Genomic DNA, 12,917 nt, shown 5'->3' on the forward strand with positions numbered 1-12,917 from the left:
ATTAAATTCCCCATCTGAAAATGTTCTTTATTTTTGTTTATATCTTTAACTTACAAAACGAAACTAAAAAAATATCGCTTACAGCATCTTTAAAGCTGCCTGGGTTGCCGAAGATCATTAATCTATACTTTTGCAGAAACGTCTTCTGATTCTATTTGGGCCTGACACATTCAATCACTCGCAAAGGGTTTAGAAAGGTACTGACTGATATCATTTCAATCTGTTTTAATTACTCAGATCAATCATTAAATGCTCATATATCTGTGTTTTCCCCTTGAAGCTGGATGCCAGCAGGAAATCCCGGTCGTCAATAGATACCATAGAGAATGCTCGAGGAGCCTGGATGTTCAGCTCCTGCGACTGGACAAAATGGCCCTGCTTGGGGTCCCATTGGTAGACCTGTGTCAGTGAATAATCGCTGCCCAAGATGGCGTACTGCCAGTTGCCGATGGAGACTGGTTGGAATACCATAGAGCCACGGGAAGGAACTGTCTGGGCCTCTTTGAACATGGCTCCATCCCAGCGCATCACCTTGGAGTCGCCGATGAACCTTGTCAAACAAATGAACACCTCACCTTGGAAACAAACAAAAGCACAGCAGGTTGCCGGGTCAGTGTTTTTGCATTACATTGCCAATCCATGTTGCCTCTCCAGGATCATGGCCTTACCAGGGGTGGTAACTAAACTAAAAGGGAAGAGATAAAAATATTTAAAGCAGCACAGTCATGAATACAATTTTTATTTTGTTCAATTTGCATAGAGTATGTTAATACAATATAACTTAAGGTATACAGGGTGGTTCTATTTTGCCTCCCTGCTCTTCTGTTTTGTTATTACTGACAAATTTACAAACATTGGTCAACAGTGATACATCTGCACTCACCATTTGTAGTGATAGTATCTCTCTACAAATATATATATACAGTAGTATCTCTATAATATGTACTATGCATAAATACATCACTAGTCAGTAGTGATATACAGTAGAGTTCTCAACGGGCCTGAAAATTAAGGCCCGGCTAACTGGGCCCTAACTGGGCAGGCCCGAGGCCCTACCCGGCCCTACTAGTTAGCATACCTTTTAGGCCCTACCCGGCCCGAAAACGTCGGCCGGGTCGGGTATGGTCGGGTTTATCATATAGTAATAGTAATAAAATAACAAATATTTCGTTTTTTTCATTGAGCCTGAGGCCCTACCCGGCCCGACTAATTAGCATACATTTTAGGCCCTTCCCTACCCTAAATGTCGGTCGGGTTCGGGTATGGTCGGGTTCGGGCAGAATTTGAGAACTCTAATATACAGGTGATGCTCTCACCTTTGACCTGGAAGTGCTTGACAGAGAAGACGTCCTCCATCTCTGGTATGTCAGTTCTGCGGTCAAACTGCTTGCGGCTCTTGTTCCAGTGGTAGACCACAGGCCTCTGGGAGCTGCTGGACAGGATGAGGTGCGGCTTGTTGGCGATCTCCAGATACTCCACGTCTGTGTCCCGGTGCCATGGATGGAGGGACTGGTGAGAGTAGAAGCCATTGCCGTTCCACTTGTACACTGTTGTGGAGCCTGCCTGTAAGAACATCATGTGCACTGTGCTGTTAGCATTCCCAATTTTCTATACTTTTACATCTCAGAGAAAAAATATTGTACTTTTACTCCACTAGAATCATTTTAAAAGTTTGGTTACTAGTTACTTTGTAGATTTAGATTATTATTACAAAACATACATTAATTGCCGGATCGGCAATCTTTTGAAAATAGCTGATCTAGAATTTCTCACAATGCGTTGCATTGTGAGCTTGTAGATCTGCTATTTTCAAAAGATTTGTATACATTTTAAAACTTGTGAAATGTGAGATTCTGCATAATCAAGTCAGAGTGGTTGTAAATTGCAGTATTGATACTTCTTAAATAAAAAATGTGAGTACGTTTCCAGCACTGCTGTTAGTCATGCGTAACACAGCCTGAGGAATTATTAGCAAAACCCAGAAATGTAGATTTAGGGTATTTGGACATAAAATGACTATAGCCACTGTATATATAATTTATACAGAATCTCCCTTGGTGTTTAGCGTAATCATGTTAATATTATAAACACATTTGATGTGCGATTTCTGTACTAAACAACATGACACTCTGATTGTGATTGATAGAGCCCGTTGATGTAAACTCCCTCTTAAACAGACTCCTACCCCCTCCTCAAAATGAAACATCTACCATTATAGATGGCGACTTTTCAAATGTTCCAGTTACTTGGTGCTTACAGTTCTGTATATACAGTACTGTATATATAGTACTGTATATTTGTGGTGATGGCATGAGTCAGACTTTAGACTCATACCATCAGACCATTACTTATACACATCTTTATTTTTTCTCATTTAAAGATAAAAGTAGCATGACATCCATAAAATTAGATCAGATAGCGATGCAATTTGGTAAACCTATTGTGTGTAGAGTGAGAATCCTGCACACCGTCTCCATGAAATTCAACATTTTCTGCTGACATTTTTGTCACAGACCTTCCTCAGCAGCAAGTCATGCTCTGATGAAGTTCTGGTGACCAAATCGTCAGCAATAAATTTAGTTTTTGGAAGGTGTGTGGGAACAATACAGGATATTGTCTTTATTTCTCCCATAGCCCCTTCTGTGACCTCTCGCTTCGCTGTAGCTCCGTGACTTGGTCACAGTGTTGCAAGAGTTGCAGTGTTCCAGGATAGCAGGATTTCTTTTACAGCCTGTGCAAAATGTCATACAGAGGCGTGCTCCTGATCATTAGCAGTGTCCTGGCAACAAGGAAGAGTGCGCTTCTGTGTTTTAGAATGGGACATTCTGCACAGGCTGTCAAAATTACAGAACATAATTTTTACCACCCCGTTTCTGAAGGTATGAACATTTCAATACCTTCAGATTCATGTTGGAAAATAGGTCAAAGATTGTCTAAAATGCTATGTGCCGTCTGTGCTGAAGATATTTGCTACAGTATGTATTAAGTAATGAAAAGAGAGAAAAAGCCACCGGCCTTGGAGCTGTCGGCGATGACGAAGAAAGACTCTCCGTCGATCATGAAAGTCTCAATGTCGTTGGGTTTACGAATCTTCAGGATGTCGATGTCCTGGATCTTGATGAACTTGTTGGCAGAGGTGTCACGCTTGTAAATGTGTGAACCCCCAAACAGCTGGGCCACAATAACAAAGAGGAGATGGTCAATCACCATGGGTTTGCAGACCACAGTAGAGGCACCTGGTCATCACAAGGAGAGAGGAATGGACATTATTCACACACTCTGTGAACTTGATGAAGAAAAATAGAAAGAAGGGTCAAATTAATAAAACTGAATTTTATTGGGAACATCTTTGGATATAAAATCTAGTGAAACATAATATTCTGATACTAATGAAGGAAGGCTTTGGCTTTGACATTGTGTACAGGCAAAAGGGCAAGCGAAAAAACTAAATTCACAATGCTTTGCTAAAATATCAGATGCATGCACCCTGATGAAAGCAGGGAAGCACACAGATGAGATGTGTAATGTTGTCTCTCACTTTCTATGGTATCATAGGTCCTGAAGGTCATTTCAACGTGATCCCATTCCAGGAAACTGCACGTTCCCTCGAAGGGTTGGGCAAAAACAACATATTGATCTTCGCCAAAGGTGAAGGCCTCCACGGAAATAGACTCGAACTTCAGTGACTGATAGGCAGCGAACTCTGAAAAAAAAACAAAAAAACAGGAAAAGTCCTACTTGGTTACTTGGTCATCCTTATCTTTCCATCCACTCAGGTCATAAATATAATTTATAATGTATGTATTTATATGATTACGTACCAGTATTATGTTATTTTTGAGAATGATAAGAATTTATGCATGATGACATTGTCTTGAAAAGCAAATCAAAATCACAAAAAACTCAGCCACTCCCTCAATGGAAGGGTTGTGTGTGGTTGTGCAGGATAAAACTATGAGACATGACCAACATAAGAATGGCATGCAGACAGCAGTCAAATGGTTCATAATTCAGTTAGTCAGTCAATGAGTCAGCTGGCCAGTATATCATGTTAGTCTGTATGAAATCAGATCACCAGATTGCCAGCATTATGTGTTAAGTACAGTAGTATGTAAGTGTGTATATATTATTAGTGTGGCAGTAAGTCACTCAGGAGGAGTCTGACACCAAAAGTTGCCCTGAAATAATATAGTTTTTTGTTTGTTTGCTTTTAAACAACATTAAAATTTGGGGAAAATCACTGCACTCATGGCTCAGGAGGTATAGCGGCCACTTGAACCAGAAGGTTCCCAGTTAGTGAAAAGAGCAGATCTACAAGCTATGGATTTAAAGACCTCACCTGCTGTGATACAGTCAAAAGAGTGTGGTAGTAGGTCGTTGATCTTCTTGCCCTGGTGAATGGGAGGCCCACTACAGTGGATCTCGTCCACTGTGGCATTGGTGTGATGCATCCACTCCACCAACCACTTCAGTTTGCAGTCACACACTAGGTTGTTGCCTCGCAGATCGCTACATGGATATATAGATGTGAAAAGGGCGTTATCAGATGATGGATTACATATTGCAAATTCCAACCTACAACTGTTCGGATCACATATTACAAGTACTCAAATCAAATCTATTTTCTCATGAATCATGCAACATATAAAATTATATCCATAGTTATCTACATCTGAATTAATTCATTTTCTTTGTTTGACTTACATCATTTAAGGGTAGATAAGGGTAGATACATTAATTAATGAATCAATCATTCAACCCATCAATTAATTACATCATTTATAACAAAAGTTATGTGAGTGAAAACTGTCAAACTCCTGTGCGATATAAGAGTGGACATTAAGGGGACACTTGAGGCTGGTGAGGTCATGTCAATCAATAGAAGTCAATCAGCTTCAACAAAGTGGCTCAGTTGCAATGAAGCAAAGATACATTTACTCAAGCAATGTACTTAAGTAAAATGCCATGGTACTTTTACTTGAATTAAAGTATTTCCATTACTTGACAACTCAAACTTCTACACCACTACATCTCAGGAGCAAATGTTGTACCTTTACGCCACTACATGCATTTGAACATTTTAGTTAGTTACTCTGCATATCTTTGAATACATCTTTCCAAAATGGACACTCTACAAGCTCACAACACGCTGGGATGCAACGTGTTGTGAGCTTGAAGATGGTCTATTTTAGCTGACCCATTCTTTTGTGCTTTGACTTAAGATCAAGTAATTGAAGATTGAAGTAAGATTTTGTATGCATTACTTTTACTTGTAAGAAAGTATTTTGACACTTTTTACAAAGTGTTCAAGTCCAAAATCAGGCTACTTCTTCCACCACTGCTGAGTTGAAAGACAACAATTGTACTTACACTTTGGTCAAGGACTCCATTCCCTTAAAAACATCTTTGGGCAATGTCTCAAGGTTGTTGTATGCCAGACTCCTGCATGGCAACAACAAAACATGCAAAGACAATTGTAAAAAATAACATATAATGTACAGTACAGAGGTTACAGTAGTGCTTTCAGGTGATACCAACATATACCTGTAAAAAAAAACTGGTCCTTTTGATAGATCTAATTTGAGATGGGATGAGACTGGCTGGATTCCAAAACGCAAGCAAATATGGAAGTAAAATTACATGACTGTTGGGGCGCCCGCTGGCCTGGTGGTCAAGGTGCATACCACATACTAGGCTATGATGCCTGCTGGCGTCGCTGGTTCGATTCCCGATCTGGACGACCTTTGCCACATGTCATTCCCCATCTCTCTCCCCATTTCCTGTCAGTCTACTGTCTTATCAATAAAGGCATAAAAAGCCCAAACACAAATATTTTAAAAAAAAAATTACATGACTGCTGCATTATTCAGGAGGGATAATGCAGGAGAACGTATAAAGAGGCAGCGAACAAACTGTACACGGATTGGCTTCAGTGTTGGATATTTCCTCTGATAATGTGTTTGTGTATAATAGGGACAATTATGTGATTTAAATGTCAGATTTTTTGATACTAGCAAAATTATATTATATTTACATTGTTTATTGTTTATTGAATGGATCCCCATTAGCTGACGCCTGGGCGACAGCTAGTCTTCCTGGGGTCCATAAAAAATGCATACAAATATAAAAACATGAAAAAATACATACTTACAAATATTATACAAAAATTATATACAACATAACATTGTAATTAAATACAACATCAATATCTCGGTCATGTGGTCAGCTGCGACAAGTGTTTCTTTAAAGCTATCTTGAATGCTAATTTATTTTGTGTAAGATTAATATGTGGCGGTAACAAATTCCAGTGTGATATTATAGATCTATAAATAACTGTGTGTTTTTGAAGATTTGTTCTTGGAGTAGGAGGATTTAAATGACCCTGACTGGCATTCCGGGTGTCATAATTGTGTGTGATGGTTGATTTCAAGTACTGATTGTAAAAATAATCTGGTGTTTGATTAAAGATGATGTTTCTGAAGAACATGAGGAGACTGCAAAGTAGTTTTTGTTCGACATACAGTACAGCCAGGACAGGCGTGAATGCATATATGCAATATTAAGAGCCAATCTGGCCGCTCTGTTCTGAACAAGTTGCAACTTGTTCAGGTCCCACTTATTTGCTGCTGACCATATGACAGGACAATAATAAAGATGACAAAAGACCAAGGACTGAATAACTTGACCCATCATTGTGGATGTCAAGTAGGTTGAACACTTTCTAACCATGCCTATGCCTCTTCCCATTTCCGTTACAATACTATCAATGTGGTCAGACCATGATAGTTGACTGTCCAATAGAACACCAAGCAGTTTGGTTTTCTTTACTTGTTCAATCGGCATTCCTAACATTGATAGATTCAGCTGAGGGTTATCAATAAGCATATGCCTGGAACCAAAGACAATGCTTTTTGTCTTGGTAACATTTAATGCTAATTTGTTATCATTCACCCACTTGGACACCCTTTCTAAATCCTGATTTAAATTAGTAACCAATTCATTCAAGGTAGGGGCAGTGCTGTACAAAGTTGTGTCATCGGCATACATTACCATATTTGTGTTTGTTGTCACACAAGGGAGATCATTAGTAAAAATTATAAAAAGTAAAGGACCTAAGCAGCTTCCTTGAGGAACTCCGCAGTTACTATACTTACAATCAGATAAGCTACCATTGAAAGACACTCTTTGAGATCGCTTTGATAAGTAACTCATCATCCAATCAATTGCCAAACTACTAAATCTATATTTTCTTAGTTTAGCTATCAATATATTGTGGTCAATAACATCGAATGCCGCACTAAAATCAAGCAAGACGGTGCCAACCATCTTCTTGTTGTCTACTTGTGACAACCAGTCATCCGTTAACTGAGCCAAGGCAGTTGCTGTTGAATGGCCAAGTCTATAAGCATGCTGGGCACTAGTGATTAGTTTGTTTTCGATAAAATAATGTTGAATTTGCTTAAAAACTACCTTTTCTATTAGTTTGCTCAAAACAGGAAGGATGCTAATTGGCCGACTGTTTGTACCAATGAAATCTTTCTTTTTATCCTTAGGCAAAGGAATAACCTTTGCCTTCTTCCAGGCTTTAGGACAAACTCCATATTTTAAACACTTATTGAAGATGTGGCAAACATTCTCTTGGAATATCCTGTAACCTCCTCAAGGACTAGACCAGAGCACTAGACCATAATTTAATTCTCTAGACTCCACTTTGGAAAGGATAGACTGGCCACTGGCCAACTATTAAGGACTATTGGACAGTCTGGGACAAGCCTGAGGTCAGAGCTGAGTTTAAGGTTACAGTACAGTTATTATATTTAGACTTAAGCTTCAGGTCACTCATGTTATCAGCTATATTTAGTTTTAGCAAGGTTTGCAAGGTTGGGAGGCACGCTTGTGTTCACTAACTGCTGTGAGAGGAAGGTTTTTGGTGACTTTGCAAATACACATTTTCAGCTGTGACTATTTTGTGAACAGGAATGAGAACTGCAGCACATTACTGTACATTTGACAGCTCAGTATATTTTTCTTTATTACTTTACAATATTTCATTCAATGACGTGAATTTGTTTTGCAGATGTAAATACTGAAGCATCCATCCATATCTGTCAGCTAAAACCTCCTTCACAATTTGTCCTGTAGTAACATGATCTAGTAGACCTTGGACAGGCGGTAGCAGCACTGCTGCTTACCACTGCAGTTCTGACAATTATAAAGTTGACAGTGACAGGAAACTAAAAATGGATGAATTGAAAAAGATATTGATGAAAAATGCTTAGCCACGTGTTAAAACCTTGGTCCATTGTTCAATGAACTTTGCAAAGAGGAAGTATACAGAGTGGCGTTTCACGAGTTAATCCGGTCAGATAGATCCTTATGTACTGCCATGTATAACAAATACTGAAAATAGATGATCTACAAGATTTGCTAATTTCTTTGGACCAAATCTTAGTCTATTTTCTCTGAATGTTTGCAGAATGTTTGCCTGTGTTTGACTAGCATCCCCGCTCCCCAGAATAAGGATGCTAGTCAGAATATACATTTTGAAAAGGTAGGAATAAAGGCAAAGGTTAGGGAGAGAGAGTACTTGTTGAACAGGTACTTACAGATGTATCAATCCCTTGAGACCCCGGAATGCAAACGGAGATATTGATGCAATTTTATTGTTTTCAATGAACCTATGGGACGAAAATGTTAAAAGCATGAATAAATTACTCATATCCAACAATAAATCTCTTATTGTTCACAAATGTGAGGGTTAAGGCCCATTCCCACAGGGCCAGATAACAGATGAAAAAATCTCTTTCTCCAGATATTTTTCCATTCAAAGTGGATGGTAGATACAGATAAAAAAATATCTGCCACAGATATTTCCTTTATCTGTGGCAGATATTTTTTTTATCTGTATCTACCATCCACTTTGAATGGAAAAATATCTGGAGAAAGAGATTTTTTTATATGTTATCTGGCCCAGTGGGAATGGGCCTTAATGCTTAGGATTTTGAGAGAAATCACTTACAGGTATTCCAAATGCGGAAGCCCCAGGAAGGCATCTTCATCAATGAAGTCGAATGAATTGGCTGTGAACAAGCTGTGAGGAGGAATAAAGGGACAAAGGCCTCATGATGTTTGATTGTAAATGTGAGTTATCATTATCAGAAAGTTTCAGTGCCAATCCAAGAAAAGAAAAAGAATGAAATGTGTGACTTATCTCACCCTTGAGAACAAGAGACTCATTGAGTATTTCTGCCTAAGGCATGTGATGATAAAAGAGTGAATTACAGGAATTGAGTACAACAGCACAGTCAATGCCTCCTTCGAGGCATGTTTTCTGAGTCACCCTTCACGTTTCACATAATACTGTAGCCCTGGCGACAATCCTTTTAAAGGTTTATGCACTGAGTGAGTTATGACAATATGGTAAATCAAAACATTGTTTGTTTGTCATTGTCAAAAAAAAAAAAAAAACATTTGTATCTAATTTGGTGATAAGAAATCAGGCAACAAAGTGACATTTGTAGCATTTGCAGTGAAAGAAGTGCTTTTGGCACTCTGTTGTTTTGACATTTCTCTGTGAAACGGGGCCTCCCACACATTTTGGAAGCCAATCACTGCCAATGTGAATAGAATATGAAAAAGCGATTTGTGTGTGTTTTGGACAAAACCTGTAGGAGTTGTAGCAAAAAGTGTGTTTTGAAGAAAGCGCAAATTCTAATTGGAGTAGCCTATATTGGGAGTGATCAGGGGGGACATTATTGTACAACTTATGGTCCAAGGGACGGGTTATAGGTCAAAGGGTCTTCCTTGACGAACAGGGGTGAAAATAAAATCTCTGCTGGCCTTTTGGCCTGGCAGAGATGATTCATAGGACTTTTGGTAGGTCCATTTACCAGTGGACAGGATTTGATGTAACCCTCACCCTGATATTTTAAAATTAGGATGACCACTGTCTGTCATGAAACTGTGATATGATAAACAGAACACACAGATGACCCCAAGCATAGAAAAGGGGTCATCACACCACCTACTGACAACTGAATTCCCCTCCAGGCATCAATAAAGAAGTGCTGCACATAGATATACAAATTATGTGTCTCTATGGTTCTGCATCACTGCAATGACTGCAAAAAACGGATAATGCCACACTCCTTTTATACACATAATTACAAAGATAACTCATAATTGTGCATATGTTTGGAGAAAGCTGCCAATTATGTTAAATATTTCAAGAGCACAGCTACTTTTATCAATGTGTAATGGTTATGATAATACACTTTTGTACAGCCTTGAAATTATTATGAACTTCCTTAATAATCGAGAGTGAGAATGTCATAACAGGTCCTAATTTTGAATTAGATAATTGTACACTTTTACACAATTTTAAACTCTTCATATACTATTGAATATTGTCTTGTTGCCTTGAGTCTCTTCTCCTTCTGCAGTTCCGGGCCTCTAGGCAACAGAGAATAGATGATTAGCTTTCACTTATTTAACACCCTCTTGTTCCATCTTGTAATGTTTTCTTAATGACTGCTCCCAGCATGTCTGTTTTCCAAAACTAACAAAGGGTGAACGGTCACAACTGACAGTGTAACAAATGATCTCCAACAATAACAATCACATGGATATTCTCTTTAATGACTCTTTTAATTTGTGTCCTTTTAAACTGTATCTATTGAGAGCACCAGTGCCCTGCTTTGCATTCACATTTGGAGGCTGTCCAGTTTAATTACATCTACAGCATAGTGCCAACTATGGAACAGATCTACTGATGAATCAATATGTGAGTCATTTGGGACTTGTGTTGCTCATGAACACCTGCACATTAGATACACAAGGACGCATAAATTGTGAGTTCATTGTCACCATCATTCTGGAGCATGTGGCTGGACTGCAGCCAAGAGAAATGTTTTGTTGTAATGATACAGTGTTTATATGGTGTGATGTCATGTCCATTAATCCTGATAGATACCTATTACAGGTAAACATTTACACTTTTAAGCCCGTTGCTATGTGCTTACAATGATACAATACTCAATACTGCATACTTATCCCTAGTCCAAAATCTGTAATTGTGGTGGTAATAAAGTAAATCAATTAGCCTGGAATTTAGACGCTCCATAACATGTGCTGTCTGGGCTTGCCTGGGTTAGTATTACAATGATATTATTTATTTCTCTTTCTTTAATTATCTTTGCTTCTATATCTGCTCTCTCCTGTTCTCTGTCTGTCTGTTAAAGTACACCACATACACGCACACACACACACACACACACACACACACGCACATCCCACACATGCACACACACACACACGCACGCACGCACGCACGCACGCACACACACACACACACACACACACACACACACACGCACGCACGCACGCACGCACACACACGCACACACACACACACATGCACACACATGCACACACATGCACACACACAGACCCTCTGTCTCCCCATCTCCTGCTGTTGATGGTACCCATGTGGTCTACTCCATTGCATAATCCTGACACCATTACAGATAATCCCCTTTAAATCAGCATATCAAGTGGTCTTTCTCATGTCCTCTGCATGGAACACCTGCTTTGTTCTTTGTTAATACTGACTGACTGACTGACTGGAACCTTTTTTACACTCTTGAAAGTTTCCCATTATTATTATCATTATTATTGCTACATTTTGATATGATTTTGACCCTCGTCAATGGATTATCATTGGACAAGCAGATCAGAATAAATCATGTATTGTTTTAATTTCTGATTTGATGATCTTATAGTCTGAAAACTGTAAGTGAATATTGGATTCAATTGTGTTGTTTGCCCTAGCTGTTTAACTTAGCCACTGCACCCCACATTGGATTTAATTAAATTACAAATCCACAAAAATAATGTGTGATAGTGTAAGAATGATTCAAGACAAAAACTGGGAGGCAGCAAGCATCCTAGTGCACTGTGCACCACACATCAGTCATAATATAGGCTACTTGGGGACAACACAGACACAAAGCGGTCAATGATGATTTGATCAATAAACTCACAGTAGCTGTAAAGCAGGCGTATGAACGAAGCTCCCTGCCGTGATTTCACTGAATCCAGACTTGACAAAAGATCTGAAAGGAATCACATTGAGGGGGGGCATCAGAAACTGGATGGCTACTCAACATTATGACAACAACTTCTACCACTGCAGTTTATTTGTAATATTAAAATATATATATATATCAAGATTCCTTGTCTTTGTCTGGGACCACTTACAGTGAGATGACATCGGAGGGGAACGTGTGAGGAACAGATCTGACGTTCTCGCACAGGGCATTATCTTTAGTGCACGTACATCCAGCGGGACATCTGGGCTGCTTCAGTCTCCTGCCCTCTGCTAACACCAGGCTGACAGCGGCGACACAAACCAACACTGTCCATCTTCTCAGTGATCTGTCCGACTCCGAGTGGTATCCCATTATTTCTGTCCTGTCTGTCTGTCTGTGGCACGTTCCAGTGATGATATTCCTACATGTGAACTTCTTCTCGGTCAAATTCCCAAGGTGCCCTGCCGCACTGCCAGGGATCTCGGATGTCTTCTCTTCTTGTCTTGTCGGTTTATTATTAGGCTGTAAAAGAGGCAGTGGGTTTATATTGTGGTCCGATGTTGTAGGCTTGTGTCTATGCTTCTTGCGTCTCAATAGGAAGGCACCAGTCCAATGGATTCGTTCTGCAATGCTTGGGATTACAAATGCAGGACAGAGAGAATAAAACAAATACAAATCATGGAAGATTTCACAAAAAGAAAAATCTCTGATCCTTCTTAATCTTGTCAAAAGTGATGATTCGAGGAAAATGTTGCGATGGTCAATTTGTTATGATGTATTTTTGGTACAAAGAAGTTGTCTTATAAATTAGACAGCCACGAAGAAAGC

The 12,917-nt window shown here is 39.2% G+C and overlaps 1 protein-coding gene across 1 annotated transcript; it reads right to left on the reverse strand.

The window, feature by feature from the left end:
- lgi1b (leucine-rich, glioma inactivated 1b) lies at window positions 1–12,672 on the reverse strand. The gene is made up of 10 exons (XM_080747098.1): window positions 12,259–12,672; window positions 12,042–12,113; window positions 9,020–9,091; window positions 8,607–8,678; window positions 5,371–5,442; window positions 4,340–4,509; window positions 3,539–3,703; window positions 3,012–3,236; window positions 1,317–1,559; window positions 1–575 (listed from the first exon to the last, which is right to left on the reverse strand). Exons 1-10 carry the CDS (start codon window positions 12,459–12,461, stop codon window positions 226–228), a joined length of 1,644 nt encoding a protein of 547 aa, XP_080603224.1. The 5' UTR covers window positions 12,462–12,672; the 3' UTR covers window positions 1–225.
- Between the last annotated feature and the right edge of the window lie 245 nt (window positions 12,673–12,917).

The sequence above is a fragment of the Nannobrachium achirus genome (assembly GCF_963921795.1).
Source record: "Nannobrachium achirus genome assembly, chromosome: 18".
Lineage (NCBI taxonomy): Eukaryota > Metazoa > Chordata > Actinopteri > Myctophiformes > Myctophidae > Nannobrachium > Nannobrachium achirus.

Bases quoted from the DNA above. Each gene is read 5' to 3' on its own strand.
- lgi1b (XM_080747098.1), bottom strand. From the start codon at position 12,461: ATGGGATACCACTCGGAGTCGGACAGATCACTGAGAAGATGGACAGTG. The intron at 3,237-3,538 runs GTGAGAGACAAC...TGTGATGACCAG, and splicing joins GACCTATGATACCATAGAAA to GTGCCTCTACTGTGGTCTGC. The intron at 1,560-3,011 runs GTGGCTTTTTCT...TCTTACAGGCAG, and splicing joins CGCCGACAGCTCCAAGGCCG to GCTCCACAACAGTGTACAAG.